The 20,010-nt window shown below is 36.8% G+C and overlaps 4 protein-coding genes and 3 pseudogenes across 4 annotated transcripts; 6 read left to right on the top strand and 1 right to left on the bottom strand.

Annotated features, from left to right (window-relative positions):
- Window positions 1-1,370: 1,370 nt before the first annotated feature.
- LOC108819829 (F-box/kelch-repeat protein At4g39753-like) lies at window positions 1,371-2,709 on the bottom strand (annotated as a pseudogene).
- Window positions 2,710-4,373: 1,664 nt separating this feature from the next.
- LOC108819828 (F-box/kelch-repeat protein At4g39753-like) lies at window positions 4,374-5,744 on the top strand. The gene has a single exon (XM_018592857.2). It carries the CDS (start codon window positions 4,442-4,444, stop codon window positions 5,591-5,593), a length of 1,152 nt encoding a protein of 383 aa, XP_018448359.1. The 5' UTR covers window positions 4,374-4,441; the 3' UTR covers window positions 5,594-5,744.
- A 704-nt stretch (window positions 5,745-6,448) lies between these two features.
- Window positions 6,449-8,378, top strand: LOC130499216 (protein SCO1 homolog 2, mitochondrial-like). The gene is made up of 7 exons (XM_056993246.1): window positions 6,449-6,710; window positions 6,940-7,078; window positions 7,166-7,241; window positions 7,334-7,558; window positions 7,638-7,727; window positions 7,802-7,934; window positions 8,018-8,378. The coding sequence occupies exons 1-7, from the start codon at window positions 6,640-6,642 to the stop codon at window positions 8,124-8,126; spliced, it is 843 nt and encodes a 280-aa protein (XP_056849226.1). The 5' UTR covers window positions 6,449-6,639; the 3' UTR covers window positions 8,127-8,378.
- Window positions 8,379-9,107: 729 nt separating this feature from the next.
- On the top strand, window positions 9,108-12,407 carry LOC130498682 (disease resistance protein TAO1-like). Its single transcript, XM_056992234.1, has 4 exons — window positions 9,108-10,066; window positions 10,230-11,346; window positions 11,470-11,745; window positions 11,840-12,407. Exons 1-4 carry the CDS (start codon window positions 9,561-9,563, stop codon window positions 12,218-12,220), a joined length of 2,280 nt encoding a protein of 759 aa, XP_056848214.1. The 5' UTR covers window positions 9,108-9,560; the 3' UTR covers window positions 12,221-12,407.
- An 837-nt stretch (window positions 12,408-13,244) lies between these two features.
- On the top strand, window positions 13,245-14,645 carry LOC130498937 (protein SCO1 homolog 2, mitochondrial-like). The gene is made up of 6 exons (XM_056992803.1): window positions 13,245-13,324; window positions 13,618-13,666; window positions 13,749-13,851; window positions 13,924-14,013; window positions 14,090-14,222; window positions 14,318-14,645. The coding sequence occupies exons 1-6, from the start codon at window positions 13,245-13,247 to the stop codon at window positions 14,424-14,426; spliced, it is 564 nt and encodes a 187-aa protein (XP_056848783.1). The 3' UTR covers window positions 14,427-14,645.
- Window positions 14,646-14,710: 65 nt separating this feature from the next.
- LOC130498680 (probable disease resistance protein RPP1) lies at window positions 14,711-18,323 on the top strand (annotated as a pseudogene).
- A 410-nt stretch (window positions 18,324-18,733) lies between these two features.
- Window positions 18,734-20,010, top strand: part of LOC130498936 (disease resistance protein TAO1-like) — a 2,644-nt pseudogene continuing 1,367 nt past the window's right edge.

Genomic DNA, 20,010 nt, shown 5'->3' with positions numbered 1-20,010 from the left:
TACCTTTGTTTTATATAATATTGGAAACTCACCCCTTGATTTTGTTTAATATCTAGTCGATCCGGTTTAGAAAACTAAAACACAAAGAGAACCCGTTCGATATATAGTGTGTAGATTTTTTTTTTAATTTAGTTTGGTTAACTTGAGACTATTAGATTGGTTAATTATTATCATTTTTGTTAATAAAATTTCCTATCTATTATTTCATCTAAGTTTTGCAATTTAGGGTTGGTGAATCTATGTGAATAAGTTGATGAAGCTCAATCTAAAAAAGATCTACGACCACAAGATGAATCTATATGAATAAGTTGATGAAACCAAGACAGTCCTCCTAATGCCGAGTAAGACTGAAACCTGCCATCACGGAGCACGCTTTTTGCAATCTTTGTCGCCACTTTGTTAGAGGACATCAACTCGGTTTCAAAGGCAACTGATGCAAAGGACGCACATAGCAAATTCATCCTCTGAAGTAATGCTCTAAAACGTGGCCATTTAACGGGATTCATCACCGCTTGAACCAAATCATGGCAATAATAATCAAAGTTTAAAAGAAGGTTTCACACAAGGCCTTTTCTTGGGCTCTGGAAACTCATGTGACTAATCAATTGAAAAACAGATTCTTGTGATTCTTCTGGTTTCTCACCAAAGAAACTCTCGTGCGCCTAGATAAAGTTTGATTATAGGTCAATAATCGACCTGTGGTCCAAATTTGAAATGAACTTCTGTCTTCTGTATGTTTGATATGTTTGAAATGAACTTCTGTATGGTTGATATGTTTGAAATGAGTCTAAGATCGTTAAAGATAGAGACAATTTCCGACACTTATTAGCATACAATTAATATAATCTACATTATTTTAGATTTAACACCAAACTTACAATCAGCACAAATGTATAGTGTCACACCAAACTATTTAATAAAGATTAAGCAAAGCAACGCAACTTTTCATATAGTTAACCACATCAACGTTAATAAAAGCCAGTTTTGACCCTCAAAGAAAAAACATGATCACAATTGATCATACCAGCATCACTCACGACGCAAGGAAACGTATGAATCGGGAAGTGAAATTAAACGAAAGAACAACATGAGACCACTCAACGTTTCCAGAAGTTTCAATTATATAATTTATGTCCTACTACAACACCTACTATAACATTTGCCACCTTAACGTTGAAAACCTAGCCCCAGTTCATAGAGTTATCTGCCCCCAGCTTCCTTTGAGGTTTTAAATCGACTAGAAAAACATTTAATCTAAATGTGTTCTTCTTCTGCTATTTTATATTCAGCACCAAACACAGAATAGAAAAGAAAAAAAAAAGTGACATAATGTCACGCCAAACTAATTAAAGGCTAAGCAAAGCCACCAATGATTTGAAACTATGTTTTAAGAAACAAATCTAAAAGCCATTCTCGACAAAAAACTAAAAAAAAAAAGAGATGACAATTGATCAAGTCCATATAACGCAAGAACGCAAGAAGACGTATGAACGGGGAACCGTAAGCACACCATTAGACCACTCAACCTTTCCCCAAACTTCACCATTCTGGCGCTTTTCAAGCGCAACCAATGCACAAAAAATAGTCTTTTCTTGACAATTACGACGACGAGGCTGCGCAAACTTGTCCCACATGATTAAGAGTTTCCCACAATACTCAACTGTTTCAATCAAACCCCGTCGACAGCTCTTAATCAATGAAGACAACCCCTTGACCTGTTTCCACTCGTCACACTCTTTGTCATACCAAATGAAACTTTTCGCACGACAAGCGTAATGTATATTACCTACCATACACCTAACATCATCCACCGGTGCTTTTGCTGTAGCGTCCCACTTACGTGTTTCCGGATCATAGACAGAGTCTTTCTCCTCTTACTCGTAACGTAAATCTTCCCTTTAGTAATCTCTATTTTTCTAATCACAGAAGAGAACCGAAGCTCGGCTCCAGGGTCAGGTAAAGGCTCCCATGTTCGAGTCTTTGTATCGAAAACCTCACCCCAGCTCTCCGCGGATTCATTTTCCTTGCAACCTCCAAATATGTATATCTTCCCGTGGAGCACGCATGCAGAGGGGTTCTCTCGAGCTACAGTCATTTTAGGTGCGTTACTCCATAAAAGGTTCCCATGGTGGTGGACTAACATGACTTGGGACGGAGGATAACATTGTTTGAATGCGTAGGTACCTGAACCAACCGTACAAAGGAACAATGGTTCTCCAGAAGTATAGGAAGAGGGTACTTGTACCAATGTAGCTTTCTTCTTCTCGATTTGATCAGGTTGTATCCAGAGGGCGAACCATAAGGGAAGAGGACGGTCGGGATGCTGTATACATATAGAAAAGAGCGATTCTTGTGTTTTGTGGTGAACTCGTGCGGTGCCGAGCTCAATGGATAAGATAAGAGAGCGAAAGGTCTTGGAGACTAGGGAGAGTATAGGGTAGTACGACTTGGATATGCGAGCTAAGCAGTTTAGAATTATTACATCTGGAAGCGACAAAAACGACGATTGAGAATTTGAGATGGATCCTGTTTCCTCTTTTTCCACTGTGGTTTGATTAACGCAGAGGCGGCTGCTTGAACCGAAGAGTCTATCATTGTACTGTATAGCGCGGCCTGAACCGAAGAGTGTAGCATTAGGGTAAACACACAATTAGGTTAGGAACGTAAGTGTATATTTTTATTTCACATATTTTTATTTTTGGATTTTTAGGTCTTTAATAGTAAATACATAATTTTATTATATTTCTGGTTTTAAATTTTTTAAATTTTATACATATAGTGTTGATTTTAAAACAAATCATACTCATATATTTGCACAAATTTTAAAAATGATAAATTTGAAAATTTAAGTTACTAATTTTAGATAAGTTATTATATTTTTACATATTTTATTTTTTTGGAATTTATATATCTTTAATGGTAAATACATATTTTTATTATATTTCTGGTTTACATTTTCAACTTATACATACACTAATGTTGATTTTATATATTTGATAAACACCTTATATGATATAGTTAGTAATATATAACATGCCAAGGTATTAAGCTCTATTTTATAAAAACTTAACTATAGGTACGTTTCGTAGTCTTTATAAATAAATGTACATTCATTTGTTAAATAAGTAAGGTACTAATCTCTACTTTATAATTGCTTTTTCAATAAAGTAAGTATGTATTAAATTAAAACTTTTAAATTTCTCAGTCTTTATAAAATACATTAATATACTTTATTCGAAGAGATCACATCCCAAGATCATGCGGATGTAAAATTAGGGGTCTATGAGTAGGAAAAATACAAAATCAAATAAATTATAGGAATAAAGAGATATTATTATTTATCAATTTTAGTGAAAAAAAATTATTCTTTATTTCCTATAATAAAAAGAACGAGAAGGAATTGGAAAGAAAAATATATCTTTATAAATGGTACGTAAAAACAATTAGGAATAGTAATGAATACACTATTTCCTTTGATTCATTGGTCATAGTTACATCATAAATATAGAAATTTGCATTTTACACATTTTTGAGATATTTATTATAACAGGAAAAATACATATTTTACGTATATTAATTGCGTGTCTGAATGCAAAAGAACTTACTAATAATAATGTAATGAATAAATTTAATTTGTGTATTTACATATATTTTGGAAATAAGAAATGTACCATCAATTAATTTTTGAACAAGCATGTGTCATGGAATCTAACAAGTTTGTGCACCATAAAACGAAACGAAGAAATTCATCATATGAAAAGTTTTCTAAAACATAAGTTTGTTATCACTATTCTGCTAAATAAATTATTTATCACCAAATTATACTAAGTTTTCAATACAATATATTTTAAATATTATTCATACATTTACTCTGTCCAAAACGCAGGTCTCTAAATTTATGAAATTAGTTATTTGTATAAATTCTCCTAAATTTTAGCTTATTAGAAAATATGGATTTTATTGTAAAAACACAATGAATCCAATACTATTTCAAGCGACGGTATTTTGAAACATAAAATAATAAAAAATTTACTTCACATTTTAAAATGAAAACATACTGTTTGAAATGATTTTTTTAAAATCGATTTTTTAAAACTATATTTTATATATTAATAAAACAATAAAAATATCAAGTCTATAGTAATTTAAAAATAATATATTATTTTGAATAAATATTAAAACATAAAGATTTAAGAAAAACTCTTGAAATTCTTTAAAAACCTTGGAAACTTGTAACAAATTGTTTGAAGATTCACTCAAATCTAATAAGATTTTTTTCTGTTAACTCAAATCTTAAATTTTTCTCAAATCCTTGATTCATTAAGCCCTTTATGTTTTAGTTTTGTAAACAAAATCAGGCGTTTAGTTTTCAATATCAAAAACGGAAGTATTTATAAACTTGATAGTGTTTTCGGAAAGACCTAATCGTGGGTTTACACTAATGTTATACTCTTGGGTTCAAGCCGTCGCCTCTGCGGCTACAAGTCTCATTGTCGAACCACCGTGGAAAAACAGGAAACCGAACCCACCTCCACAGTCGTTTTTGTCGCTTCCAGATGTAATCATACTAAACTGCTTAGCCCGCGTATCGATGTCCTACTACCCTAAACTCTCCTTAGTCTCCAAAACTTTTCACTCCCTCATCTTATCCATTGAGCTCAACCACGCACGGTTTCACCACCAAACACAAGAAGAAATCTTTTCTATATGTTTACAATTTCATGACCGTCCTATTCCAACATGGTACACCCTCTGGATAAAACCTGGCGAGCAGGAGAACAAGAGATCTGTCTTTGTACAAGTGCCTTCTTCCTATGATTCTTACGGACCGTTGTATATTTGTACGGTTGGTTCAGATAAATACGCACTCAGACAAAGCTATCCTCCGTCCCCGTCCATGCTAGTCCGCAACAAGGAGCGTGTTGAATGGCGTGACTCCCCCAACATGACTGTACCTCGAGCGTATCCTGCTGCGTGCGAACTAGATGGGAAGATATATGTAATGGGAGGTTGCAATGATGGAAATAAATCCGTAAAAGAATCATGTTGGGGTGAGGTTTTCGATACAAATACTCAAACATGGGAACCTTTACCTAACCCTACAGCTGAGCTCCGGTTCTCTTCAGTGATAAAAAATATAGAGATTAGCGAAGGAAAGTTATACGTTAGGAGCAACGAGGGTAAAGATTCTGTTTATGATCCCATAAAACGTAAGTGGAACGTTGCGGAAAAAAAAGTCGAGGGTGAAAGTAGGTGTAAGGTAGGTGATATACATTACTCTTGTCGTAGGAAGAGTTGCATGTGGTATGACACAGAGAGTGACGAGTGGAGACCGGTCAGGGGGTTGTCTTCATTGAATAAGAGCTGTCGACGTGGTTTGATTGAAACAGGTGAGTACTGTGGGAAACTCTTAATCATTTGGGACAAGTTTGCGCTGCCTCGTCGTAATTTACAAAAGAGTATTTGTTGTGCTTTGGTTTCGTTTGAAAACCGCCAAGATGGTGAAGTTTGGGGAAAGGTTGAGTGGTCTAATGTTGTGCTTACGGTTCCAAGTTCATACAGTTACTTGCGTTCTTTAGCGAATTGCTTTTAGATTTATTTCTTAAAAAAATTGTATAGAATATTTAGGCAGCGCCGACGAGTCATATAGATCTATTACCTTATTCTTTGTTTGCTTTGCTTAACCTCTATTAATTCGTTTGGTCGTGCCACTTGTTTTTTTTTGTTTTTGTTTTTACTTGGTGCTGGCTTTAAAATTGTAAAAGAACAATAAATGTAGAGGAAAAGTTTTCTTGTTGATTTTAAATCTCTATGAGTTTGTGGGCAAATGAATCCAAGAATCAGGGCGAGGTTATGGACCCTAAAACTCAAACATGGGAATCACTATACCTGACCCTGGCTCCCAGATTGGCCACTTTTCCATTACAACATAGATGGTCCAAAGAAAGCTTTTCCTTAGCAGATATTATTATATTTACGTTCTGAGGACAAATAAACGGAATGTTGTAGGAAAAAAAACGAATGTTTAGTAGTTAGTACAGTTGTGGTATAGAAAACTTCTTGTTGTACGTGTGAGGCAAAGGCTAAAGAATGGAGAGTGGTCAGAGAGGTTTTATACTTTGAATTAGAAATTGTCGTGATGTGCGATTGATATAAGTCAAATACCATACGCTTCACATAACATAGGTATGGATTTTTTTTCAGAAAAAAAAAACATAGGTATGGATCAGAAAGACATCCAAGTACTGATTCTCTCTCTCTTTATCGACAGACCGTAAAAAACGAAGTATCTCGAAGCTGGATTTTGTTGTATATTATCCAACTTGAAACGGAGGCCCAATCAGTTTTGTTATTTAAAAGGGCCCGAAACAATAATGTAACTTGTCGGCCCAAAACAATAATTTACACAAAAAAAAGAAAAACACGAAGACGAGCTTGGGCACCAAGAAAAAAACACAAGTAAATTAACTTTCTTTTTGCCTTCTGACCAAGAAAAAGATTCGACAGGAGGAGAAAAAAGTAGTGATTTTCTTTTTTTTTTTGGTTTCGTAGACGAATTGGGAAAAATGGCTCTAAGCTTTGGTTTGATTTGAATGTTAGTTATTTTCCGACAATAAGAAGAAAATAAAGTAAAAAAAAATGTTTGCTGTTCGGCGTCTTCTTCTTTCCTGCAAACAAGGTGCGAATCAGGCGGCCAGTTTTCTCCGAGGGTTAGTCATATTCTCCTCTCCTTTCTTTTAAACCCTAATCCCTACTCGTTAGGGCTTGTTCTGGGTTTTAGCTTTAGAACGATTGTTACTTACTTCATCTCCGTACAATAAAAGCTTCGATTTTTATTGGGGGTTTTCGCGCTAATTGAAGTTCGAAAGTTTCGATCTTTAGACATTGTAACGACTTAGAAGCACAGATTTCATCTTCAATTTTTTACAAAAATTTTAGGTCATCTAGAAGAACTCAGTCATTCAATTACAGTCAATCGACAAGACAGGGGGGGACACATGGAAGGACAGATCTTAAACCTCAGTTGCCTTTCGGAACCGCTCAGACTTACTCTCGCTCGCGTGCTCGTTATGCTGCTGTAAACTCTTTTAAAAAAAAAAACATCTCTTTGTTAGATTTCACTTGTTTTGAGTTTTGATTCGATGTTTCGTTTTTGTATGCTCAGCCAGCACTAGCGCTTGGGTTTACTGGATTCTTAGCCTTTCTTCATTACAACGACGAAAGGAGAGCTGTTCCTAAAGGTATCTGATACAGAGATTCTCTCTTCGTTTGGTTTTAATAAGAGAGTTTCTAAAGATCTTCTTGTCTCTGCTTCCTTTATGTTATATGCAAGGTCAACCAAGCAGGAGCAATAGTAGCGGTTGTGGCTGTGGTTCTAATACAACAGTCAGAGGTCCTATTATCGGAGGTCCGTTCACGCTTATGAGTACACAGAACAAGGTTGTTACTGAGAAAGACTTGCGTGATAAATGGGTTCTCCTCTACTTTGGTTACTCTTTTTCCCCTGATGTTGGACCTGACCAGCTTAAGATGATCTCCAGAGCTGTTGATAAACTAGGTTTGAGTCTCACTTAAACAAAGCTCGATCCATTTTTTTTAATCTATATTACTAAGCAATTTTTTTTTGTCTTGATCAGAGTCTAATCATGACCAGAAGATTCTGCCTGTCTTTGTCACTCTTGACCCTGTACGAGATACGCCTTCTCATCTCCATGCTTACTTGAAAGGTTCGTGTTCCATCTTCTTTATAAACTCTCGACTGTTGCGTTGCTTATAACTTTTTTTTTTTATGTATTTGCAGAATTTGATGATAGAATACTTGGATTGACTGGATCAGCAAGTGCAATGAGGCAAATGGCGCAGGAGTATCGTGTTTATTTCAAGAAGGTTCAAGAAGATGGAGATGATTACCTCGTTGATACTTCTCACAACATGTAAGGAACCTCATTTACCAGTACCAAATCAAACTCTTGTTTGTTGTTCATAAGAAAAAAAGGAGAGTTCATTGGTTGTATAGGTACTTGTTGAATCCGAAGATGGAGGTTGTGAGATGCTTTGGAGTTGAGTACAATCCAGATGACCTCGCACAAGAAGTTCTTAAAGAAGTTACTGCCCTTTCACAATGACCAAACACTAAAGAGAGATGTTCACAGAATGAAACACTAAGTTCCCTTTTAGTTTTATTCCTTCTATTGGTCAAATTTTCTTAGACATTTAGCTAGTCCTTTGGTCATGCAATGCAACTATGGTTCTGGCGAGTTGATCTGATAGTAGCAATTTATTCATCTTCCTCCTCTCAGAGTGGGCGTAGTAAATGGGCTTCTTTCATTTCTGTAGTTCTTTGTGGCTTATGTTATAAAAAACAATATTGGAAATTATTTGATAAAATCCATTACCGAAAACCCACAAATATTCTTGTTACTTTTGCTTAGATAGGGGGTCTACATGATCATAATTCTTTTTGGACCAATAAAATCAAAACAATCAAGCTAAATTAGAACCTAAAATCTTTAAAAGATAATATATTAGCACCAAAAATTGAAATTTTCTATAACTTTGTGTTTAATGCTTTTAAAAATTCGAAACAATTCTAAAACAATAAAATTTAGATTTAAAGCCACAAAATCTTAGAGCAAAAAACCTAAAGATACAACATCTACAGATCAATCCCATTGTCACGTTTGTTTATCTTTCTCAGGACCTTCAACCAACCTAATTATGGTTTCTTCAGCAACCTTTTGCTAGAAAAGAAATTATAAAAAAATTAGGATTCTCAAGCTTATAACAAAATGGCATCTTACACTACTAGTAATCACCACTGAATACATCTAATAACCACCACTGAGAAGTCCAAATTTTGGTGAGTTGAGTGTGTCAAATTTCATTAAGGATGGTAAGGTAATCTTAAACTTTTAATTTGAGGAAAATGGTAAAAAATTGATTAATTTTTTTAACTGAAAAAGAAATGAATTTTTAAGAGATGATTATTGGTAGAACTTTTTTTTTGTCATCGCTCGAATTATCTCCAACACTGTGCTGGGTTTCTGTTACCGCGAACCTGTCTTCCCTACCATATAGATCATCAGTTATGTGTTGGTACATATAGAAAGAGTCTCTTTGTTTGTTAATTCTTCCTCCTCACAAGAAAGCTATACAATCGTGATCCTCTCTTGAATATACCAATGGATTCTATTTTTCCCCTACCAATGTTGCTGCTGCTGCAATCAGCTTCTACGCGTACAATATTTTTCAACCGAAAATCTTCCAGATGGATAAGAAGAAGACAAAAGGAAGGGTTTTGAAGTTTCATTAACCTCAGAAAAGCTAAAAGTGGAAGGGATAAAGCTGGACGACCTCTTTTTTCTACGAAACTTCCTTTCTCGCTTTATCTTTTTATCTCTTAGTCTCAGAAGTCAACAGTTTCTGTGTTAACAAAGCCTCCTCTTTATCAATTCTTCCTCCCAGATCTTGATCCTAGTATTAAATTCCTATTTATCCCTTTCTGATACAATTATTTCAACAGAAAATCTTCCAGATCTCATCATCAAGAAAACAATACAATGGCTTCTTCTTCTTCTTTAACTCTTTTGGCACCAACGTCTTCTTCTTCTTCTTCGCCTCCCAATTGTGAACGCCATGTCTTCCCAAGCTTCCACGGGGCTGATGTCCGCAAATCCTTTCTGAGCCACGTTCTCAAGGAGCTCAGAAGCAAAGGAATCGACCTATTCCTTGACAATGATATGGAGAGAAGTAAATCGATAGGTCCTGAGCTCGTAGAAGCTATAAGAGGATCGAGGATTGCGATTGTCTTGCTCTCTAAGAACTATGCTTCGTCCACATGGTGCTTGAACGAGCTGGCTGAGATCATCAAGTGCAGAGAACGGTTTGGTCAAACAGTGATACCCCTTTTCTATGAACTGGATCCAACTGATGTAAAGAAGCAGACCGGTGACTTTGGGAAGGTCTTCTTAAAGACTTGCAAAGGTAAAGCACATGAAGACATCCAGAGGTGGAAATGTGCTCTGACGGAAGTGGCTCAAATCACAGGTTACCATTCAACAAACTGGTTAGTTGTTCTCTTCTTCCCCCACATGTTCTTAATGTTTCTAACACATGTACAACATATATGTACATATTTTCGTAGCTTTTAAACAACAGCCACCCTGGATCGAAATATTATTTTTTTTCATGACTATATGACGTAGTTAATTGATCATCCCCTTGTTCAGGAAGACTGAAGCAAATATGATTGAAGATATTGCCACTGAAGTTTCTAACAAGTTGAACCTTTCAGCACCATCCAGTGATTTCGACTACTTAGTTGGGATAGAATCTCAGATGACACGAATGAGACCATTTTTACAGCTAGACTCGGATGATGTGAGAAAAATAGGGATTTGGGGCCCGCCTGGGATTGGTAAGACCATTGTTGCTAGATCTTTATTCAACCGTTACTCTCAAGATTTTCAACTGAGTGTCTTTATAGATAATATCAAAACAAAGTATGCCATACCAGCTTCTTCCGATGACTACAGTGTGAAGTTGTATTTACAGAAGCAGCTTATGTCTCAACTAACCAACGAGACAGGTATCAGTATTTCACATTTGGGAGTCGTCAAAGATAGGTTGAGAGATAAGAAAGTTCTTGTGGTCCTTGATGATGTGGATCATTTAGTACAACTGGAAGCCATGGCAAAAGAAACTTATTGGTTTGGTCCTGGGAGTCGGATTATAGTAACAACACAAGATCAAAGGGTTTTAAAAGCAAGTGGGATCAACCATATACACAGGGTGAAATTACCATCATATGGTGAAGCTCTTCAAATGTTCTGCATGTATGCTTTTGATCAGAAATACCCAAAGGATGGTTTCGAGAAGCTTTGTTGTGAAGTTGTGAATCTTGTAGGTAGACTTCCGTTGGGGATAAAAGTTATGGGCTCATATTTTCGGGGAATGTCTGAGCAAGATTCGACAGAGGCTCTACCAAGATTAAAGGCACACCTTGACCGAGATGGAGAAATTGCAAACATTTTAAAGTTTAGTTATGATGCCTTAAATGATGAAGATAAAAGATTAGTTCTCCATATAGCCTGCTTTTTCAACGGTGAACGAAATGGTATGGTGGAAAGTTGTCTAGAAAAATCTTTTGAGGATGTAAGACAAGGGCTTCGCGTCTTATCTGAAAAATCTCTCATATCTATTGAAAATAGATGGATATATATGGATAAGTTGCTAGTCCAACTTGGAAAACAAGTTGTGCGAAAAGAATCTGTTAGTGAACCTGGAAAACGCCAGTTTTTGATTGATGCAATCGATATTGGTGAAGTACTTCATGATGATAAAGCTGTAAGTTTTGAGATTTGTATTTTCATTGCATTGTTCTCTACATATGTGAGATTACGTAATAACTAAGAATCCTATATATATATATATATATATATATATGTGTGTTATTGGGTTGTTTTACAGGGTAGTAGCAGTGTCATAGGAATATCTTTTGAGCATACGGAGGCCATAACATGGACGGGTGAAAGATCCTTTGAAAGATTGTCTAATCTTCAGTTTTTAAAAATTCATGGTCATGGCATCAATCCGAAAAGTATGAATTACATGTCCCGAAAACTAAGAGTACTAGATTGGCGGAAGTTCAACATGTCATGTTTTCCTTCAAATTTTAATCCAGAGTTCCTAGTCGAACTACGCATGACTGATAGCAGTCTTGAGAAATTGTGGGAAGGAAATAAAGTAAGTAATATTTTTAGTTTTGAAAATAAGTGTCCAAGTTAGGCTATCTTAAACAAATTTTCTTATATGTGTTTAATACTAATTGTGTCAACAGCCGCTAAGCAATCTCAAGCGGATGGATTTGAGTTCTTCAAGAAGATTGAAAGAGCTTCCTGATCTCTCAACTGCCACTAATCTATATGACTTGAACCTCAACTGTTGCTCAAGCCTGCTGACGCTCCCTTCCTCTATTGGGAGCGCAATTAATCTGAAATACTTGGATCTCTGTCTTTGTTCGAGTCTGGTGGAGCTACCTTCTTCTATGAGAAACCTTCGTAAATTGTCGAGATTGGTATTATACAAATGCTCAAAGTTAGAGGTTGTTCTGGCCAACATCAACTTGGAATCTCTAGAAGAACTCGATCTCTCAGGTTGCTCTTTGGCGAAAAGTTGTACTGAGAGTTCAACAGAAATTGAAGAGCTTGATCCATGGTAGGGAGAAAATCTCGTCTACGTCGACTTGTACTAAGGGGAATGAAGAAGCTGGTATCACTCCCAACGCTTCCGGATTGGCTAGGAGAACATCCCTCAGATCGCTCTTTGTTGGAAAATTATACCGAGAGTTCAACAGAAATTGAAGAGCTTGATCCATCTATAGGGAGAATATCTAGTCTGCATGAACTTTTTCTAATAGGAATGAAAAAGCTGGTATCACTCCCACAGCTTCCGGATTTGCTAGGAGAACATCCCTCAGATTGGTCTTTGTTGGAAAATTATACTGAGAGTTCCACAAACATTCAAGAGCTTGATCCATGCATAGGGAGAGTATCTAGTCTAAAAAAACTAGTACTAAGGGGAATGAAGAAGCTGGTATCACTCCCACAGCTTCCGGATTCGCTATTGTATCTCGATGCTTCCGATTGTGAGACACTGGAGAGACTAGATTGCTCCTTTCGCAATCCAAATATTATTCTCAACTTCAAAAATTGCTTCAAACTAAATCAAGAAGCTAAAGATCTCATCATCCAGACGCCTACTTATCGGTATGCGGTCTTTCCTGCTGAAGAAGTGCCTATCTGTTTCAGTCACCGATCTTATGGGAGCTCCTTAACTGTGAAGCTGAATCAGATGCCTCTTGGCAAATCAACCAAATTTAAGGCTGGCATCATTTGTGCTGATGTGGATGAAGCATATTGGGGATCTGTCTGTTGTACCATCACGTCCGGAAGGAATTCTCTCGCTTATTGTAAAAAGGCAGTAGATGTATCTTTTGTGGGGCATCTGTTGACATTCGAGGTTGAGGTTGAAACAGAGGAGGTCACTTCCACCGAGCTTATTTTTGATTTCGAGCTTCTCGGTTCGAAATCCAAAATATGTAAGATAAAAGAATACGGGATATTCCAGCTCCCGGAGGTCCCTTTATTGAGCTTCAGAGATGTCCATAGAGATTAAGAACCTTCAGTGATTGAGATCTGAGACAGACCTTGATACCCAAGTAAAGACTGAGAAGCCTCGGAGGAATGATAGCTTTAAATCACCGGAGCTTAGTCGTGAAGATGATGGTTTCAAGACTTAAAGAGACAACTAATTTTGTGATTCTGTTTCTTATTTTTTTTTGGCTTCCAACATCATTATCATCATTCAGTTGTATTATCTCCCTTTACCAGAAACCATTAATTGCAGTTAGTGAACATGCCATGAAGCAAGAAGCCTAACTTTACTGCAGTTGGACTTTTACAACGTGTTTCTTTGTCAAAAAAAATTGTTGACCATTTTTTTTCTAAAATTATGTTGCTTTAATCAGCCTAGAAATCATACGTCGGGTGTATATACTTGTTGAATTGGGGTTGAGTATAATCCAGATGACCTCTCACAAAAACGTTCTTAACGAAGTTACTTCCTTTACCAAACACTAAAGACGAAAGGAGAGCTGTTCCGAAAGGTATGTGATACAGAGATACTTCTTTTGGTATGATAAGAGAGTTTCTCAGATCTTCTTGTCTCTGCTTCCTTATGTTATGCAGTGTCAACCAAGCAGCAGCAATAGGATCGGTTGTGGCTGTGGTTCTAATACAACAGCATTTTGTTATCTGCTTAAGATGATCTCCAGAGCTGTTGATAAATTAGGTTTTGAATCCACTTAAAACAAAGCTCGAGCCCATTTTTTTATCTTACTAAGCATTTTCTTGTCTTGATCAGAGTCTAATCATGACCAAAAGATTCTGCCTGTCTTTGTTACTCTTGACCCTGTACGAAACACACCTTCTCATCTCCATGCCTACTTGAAAGGTTCGTGTTCCAGCTTCTTTATATACTCTCTACCGTTGAGTTGCTTATAACTCTTTTTTTTCTTTCTTATTTGCAGAATTTGACGATAGAATACTTGGATTGACTGGATCAGCAAGTGCAATGAGGCAAATGGCACAGGAGTATCGTGTTTATTTCAAGAAGGTTCAAGAAGATGGAGATGATTACCTCGTTGATACTTCTCATAACATGTAAGCAAAACCTTTATTCGAATGCCCAAATCAAAATCTTGTCTGTTGATAAGAAAAAAAAAGAGAGCTAAAATGTTCATATGTTGGGTGTGTAGGTACTTGTTGAATCCGAAGATGGAGGTTGTGAGATGCTTTGGAGTTGAGTATAATCCAGATGACCTCTCACAAGAGGTTCTTAAAGAAGTTTCTTCCCTTTCACAGTGACCAAGCACAAAAAAAGAGATGTTCATTGAAGGAAACACCAAGTTCCTTTTTCCTTCCATTGGTCAAATTTCATTTAGACGATTTTGCTAAGTCCTTTGGTCATGATAAAAGATTCCGGATTCTCAAGTTTATAACAAAATTGGCATTTTTACCTTGTGCATCTAATCTTACACTACTAGTAAATTAGTAATCACCATCTAATAGCCACCACTAGTAATCTCCAAGTTATGGTGAGTTGGGTTTGTAATAATCAAATCTCATTAAGGATGGTAAGGTAATCTTGTGCTTTTTGATTTAAAGAAAATTGAAAAGAAAATAGTTTCTTTTGAACTGAAAAAGAAACGAATTTTTAAGAGATTATTTTAAGATTTTTTTGTCAATGCTCGAATTGTCTCTAACATCGTGCTGGGCTTTCTGTTTCCACGAAGCTGTCTTGCAAATATTTAAAAGTCAACGGGATCATCAGTTCCGTGTTTGTATATAGAAAGAGTCTATCTTTGTTTGTTAATTCTTCCTCCTAACTAAAAAGCTCTACGATCGTGATCTTCTCTTCAACATAGCAATGGATTCTTTTTTTGCCGGTACCAATGTTGCTGCTGCTGCAATATGCTTCTACGCCCTTTTAGGTACAATATTTTTCAACAAAAAATCAAGATCACATCAAGAAAACACCAAAATGGCTTCTTCTTCTTTAACTCTTTTGGCTCCTGTGTCTTCTTTGCCTCGTAATTGGATACATCATGTCTTCCCAAGCTTCCACGGGGAAGATGTCCGCAAAACCTTCCTCAGCCACGTTCTCAAGGAGCTGAGAAGCAAAGGAATCAACTCATTCTTTGACGATGATATGGAGAGGAGTAAGCTGATCGGTCCTGAGCTCATAGAAGCTATTAGAGGATCGAGGATTGCTATTGTCTTGCTCTCGAGGAACTACGCTTCGTCGACATGGTGCTTGAACGAGCTGGTGGAGATCATAAAGTGCAGAGAAAGGTTTGGTCAAACAGTGATGCCCCTTTTCTATGAAGTGGATCCAACTGATGTAAAGAAGCAGACCGGTGATTTTGGGAAGGTCTTCCGAAAAACTTGTAGAGGGAAAACAAAGGAAGACATCCAAAGGTGGAAATGTGCTTTGACAGAAGTGGCTCAAATCACAGGTTACCATTCAACCAACTGGTTAGTCGTCCTCTTCTTCCCCCACATGTTCTTAATCTTTCTAACACATGAACAATCTTATACATACGTAGCTTTTAAACAATAGCCACCCTGGATCGAAATATTGAATAAGTGTTGGTTTCTTTCTTTGATAGAATATTTGTATAATACGTGCAATTTTTCCATGACCAAATGACGGAGTTATTGATCATCCCCTTGTTCAGGAAGACTGAAGCAAAGATGATTGAAGTTATTGCCACTGAAGTTTCAAACAAGTTAAACCTTTCTGCACCATCTAGTGATTTTGAAGACTTAGTTGGGATGGAATCTCATATGACAAGAATGAGACCGTTGTTACTGCTAGATTCAGATGAAGTGAGAAAAATAGGGATTTGGGGTCCGCCTGGTATTGGGAAAGACCACTATTGCTAGATCTTTATTCAACCAACATTCTCAAGATTTCCAACTGAGTGTATTTATAGATAATATCAAAACAAAGTATGCAATACCAGCTTCTTCCGATGACTACAGTGTGAAGTTGCATTTACAGAAGCAGCTTATGTCTCAACTAACCAACGAGACAGGTATCAGTATTTCACATTTGGGAGTCGTCAAAGATAGGTTGAAAGACAAGAAAGTTCTTGTCATCCTTGATGATGTAGATCATTTAGTACAACTGGAAGCCATGGCAAAAGAAACTTATTGGTTTGGTCCTGGGAGTCGGATTATAGTCACAACACAAGATCAAAGGGTTTTAAAAGCAAGTGGGATCAACCATTACACAAGGTGGATTTACCATCAAATGATGAAGCTCTTCAAATGTTCTGCATGTATGCTTTTGATCAGAAATACCCTAAGGATGGTTTCCAGAAGCTTTCTTATGAAGTTAGGAATCTTGTAGGTGGACTTCCCTTGGGGCTGAGGGTTATGGGATCTTATTTTCGGGGAATGTCTGAGCAAGATTGGACAGAGGCAGTACCAAGATTAAGGACACACCTTGACGAGATGGAGAAATTGCGAGCATTTTAAAGTTTAGTTATGATGCCTTGAATGATGAAGATAAAAGTTTATTTCTCCATATAGCCTGCTTTTTCGATGGTGAACAAGATGGTGTGGTGGAAAGATGTCTAGAAAGATGTTTTAAGGATGTGAGACGAGGGCTTCGCGTCTTATGTGAAAAATCTCTCGTATATATGGATATGGTATGGATAAAGATGCCTGAGTTGCTAGTCCAACTAGGACGACAAATTGTGAGAAAAGAATGTGTTAGTGAACCTGGAAAACGCCAGTTTTTGAATGATGCAAGGGATATTGGTGAAGTACTTAGTGATGATAAAGCAGTACGTTTTGAGATTGATATTTTCATTGCAGTACTCTCTTCAAATGTGAGATTATTTAATAACTAACAATCCTCTCTTTGTGTTCCATTGGGCTGTTTTACAGAGTAATAGCAGTGTTATAGGAATAAATCTTGAGCGGAATGAGGAAATAACATGGACGAGTGAAAGAGGCTTTGAAAGATTGTCTAATCTTCAATTCTTAAAAATTCATAGTTATGGCATCAGTCGGCTAAGTATGAACGACATATCCCGAAAACTCAAAGTACTAATTTGGCCGATGTTCCCCATGGCATGTTTTCCTTCAAGATTCAATCCAGAGTTCCTTGTCGTACTACGCATGAATAATAGCAGACTTGAGAAATTGTGGGAAGAAAATAAAGTAAGTAGAATTTTTAGTTTGAAAATAACTGCCCAAGTTAGGATATCTAACCAATTTTCTTATGTGTTTAATACTAATTGTGTCAACTTGCTGTTCTCCTCTCCCTTTATTTTGTCATAACAGCCGCTGAAAAATCTCAAGTGGATGGATTTGAGACATTCAGAAAGTTTGAAAGAGTTTCCTGATCTCTCAGCTGCCACTAATCTATATGACTTGGATCTCAGCTTTTGCTCAAGCCTGGTGAAGCTTCCTTTTTCTATCGGGAACGCAATTAATCTCCAAAAACTAAACCTCAATTTTTGTGTGAGTCTGGTGGATCTCCCTTCCTCTATGAGAAACCTTGGTAGATTGTCGAAATTGGAGTTAAAGGGATGCTCAAAGTTACAGGTTAATCTGGCCAGCATCAACTTGGAATCTCTAGAAGAACTCGATCTCTCAGATTGCTCTTTGTTGGAAATTTATCCTGAGAGTTCCACAAACATTCAAGAGCTTGATCCATGCATATGGAGAATATCTATTCTACAAACACTTTTAATGAAACGAATGAAGAAGCTGGTATCGCTCCCACAGCTTCCGGATTCCCTATTGTATTTAGAAGCAGAATATTGTGGGTCCCTGGAGAGACTTGATTGCTCCTTTCGCAATCCAGATATTCGTCTTAACTTCGCATACTGCTTCAAACTGAATCAAGAAGCTAAAGATCTCATCATCCACACGCGGACCAATCAATATGCGGTCTTTCCAGCTATATCAGTACCTATGTGCTTCACTTACCGATCTTCCGGGAGTTCTGTAACTGTGAAGTTGAATCAAATGCCTCTTTGCAAATCAACAAAATTTAAGGCTTGCGTCATATTTTCTGGTAGGGACGATACATACCGGGGATCTGTCTGTTGTACCATAACGTCTGGAGGGAATTCTCTCACTTATTGTAATAAAAAAGTAGAAGTATTTTTCGTGTGGCATCTGTACACATTCGAGGTTGAGGTTCAAACAGAGGAGGTCACTTCCACCGAGCTTGTCTTTTGAGTTCGACATCAACTATAAGCAGTCGTCGTACAATTTCAAAAGATTGAAGATAAAAGAATGTGGAATATTCCAACTCACAGACAGTGGCGTCCTTGGGCACAGCCAACTGAAACCTGAACCTAGGGCCCCCACTCTTTTATGGGCCCCACTCTTTCATGACCCCTATTTTTTTTTAAAGAAAGCTATGTAACTAAATTTGGAGAATTTTTTTTTGACGTCAAATTTGGAGCACTTATGAAAAAAAAAAACTAGTACCAAAACTGAAAAGAGAATATTGACCCCTATTATTTCTCCACGATTTAAAATTTTCTTTTATGCCTTCTGATTTATCCCTTTTTTATTGTTTTGTATAATTTTACAATATAAATGTGGGCCTCTATTTTTATTTTTGTTTAGAGCTTCAGTCAGATATGTCGTTGAAGATTTTGAACCTTCCGACATTGAGATCTAGACAAACCATAAACCTAAGCAAGAGAGAGAAGCATTCGAAGAATGGCAGTGCAAAATCACCAGAGCTTGTTCGGGAAGATGATGGTGTTAAGAGACAACTTTCTTTTGTGATTCTATTTCATCTTTCATTCCCTGGTAAAATTTTGCGTCATACGTCCTGCAATGACAGACGGAAAGGTATCATTTATATGACATGAGATAACTGCAACCATTCTTATAACTAGAAAACACATAGAAGATGAATCAATTTATTTTAGCAATTATTTTGGCTTTCAACTTCATTATCATCATTCAGTTGTATTCTCTCCCTTACGAGAAACCATTGCAGTTAGTCAACATGCCGTGAAGCAAGCCTAACATCACTGCAGTTGACTTTTTATAATGTGTTTCTTTGTCAAAAACTCAAACATTTGGGTTGACCAATTTTTTTCTAAAGTTATGTTGCTTAACCAGCCTACAAGTCCTGCTTTCAATCGTAGAGGAGCTGTTGGGTGAAGCAAACGGTCTGTCTCACATCTTGTTGTGACAGCTTAGCCTCTATCGCAAGGTACATTAGATAATTCAACATCGACAAGATAGAAGTAGCCATGGAAGGACAGATCTTAGCCCTCGATTGCCTGTCGGAACTGCTCAACAGGCACAGAACCTTTTTCGAATAACAAATCATAATCTTGTTTGTTCATAAGAAAAAAGGAGAGCTAAAATGTTCAAATGTTGGGTGTATAGGTACTTGCTGAATTGGGGTTGAGTATAATCCAGATGACCTCTCACAAGAGGTTCTTTAAGAACCTTAATTAAGGACTAAACGGTTTCGGTTTCCGTAAAGTCCTTAGCAAATAATTATATACGCATATATTATATATACATATACATATATGTGTATTAAGGACCAAACCTTAAGGAACTTGCAATAATCATCCTCTTACTTCCCTTTCACAATGACCAAACACTAAAAGACAGATGTTCACAGAATGAACCTACTAAGTTCCTTTTTCCTTCCATCGGTCAAACGATTTTGCTAGTACTTTTGTCATTCAAAGTATGCAACTATGGTTCTGGCGAGATGATCTGAGAGTCGCGATTGATTCATCTTCCTCCTTTCAAAGTGGGCTTCTTTTCTTTTCTACGGTTCTTTACGAGCTTATGCTGTAAAACCAATATTGGGGAAAAACTTGAAAAGGGACCATCTGACCCCATATATAGGTATCAAATTTATTTTGGTCAGCAAATGTAAGAT

The sequence above is a fragment of the Raphanus sativus genome, chromosome 8, assembly GCF_000801105.2.
Source record: "Raphanus sativus cultivar WK10039 chromosome 8, ASM80110v3, whole genome shotgun sequence".
Taxonomy (NCBI): domain Eukaryota; kingdom Viridiplantae; phylum Streptophyta; class Magnoliopsida; order Brassicales; family Brassicaceae; genus Raphanus; species Raphanus sativus.
Note: the sequence above shows the minus strand (reverse complement) of the source record. Positions and strands in the feature narration are given on the sequence as shown.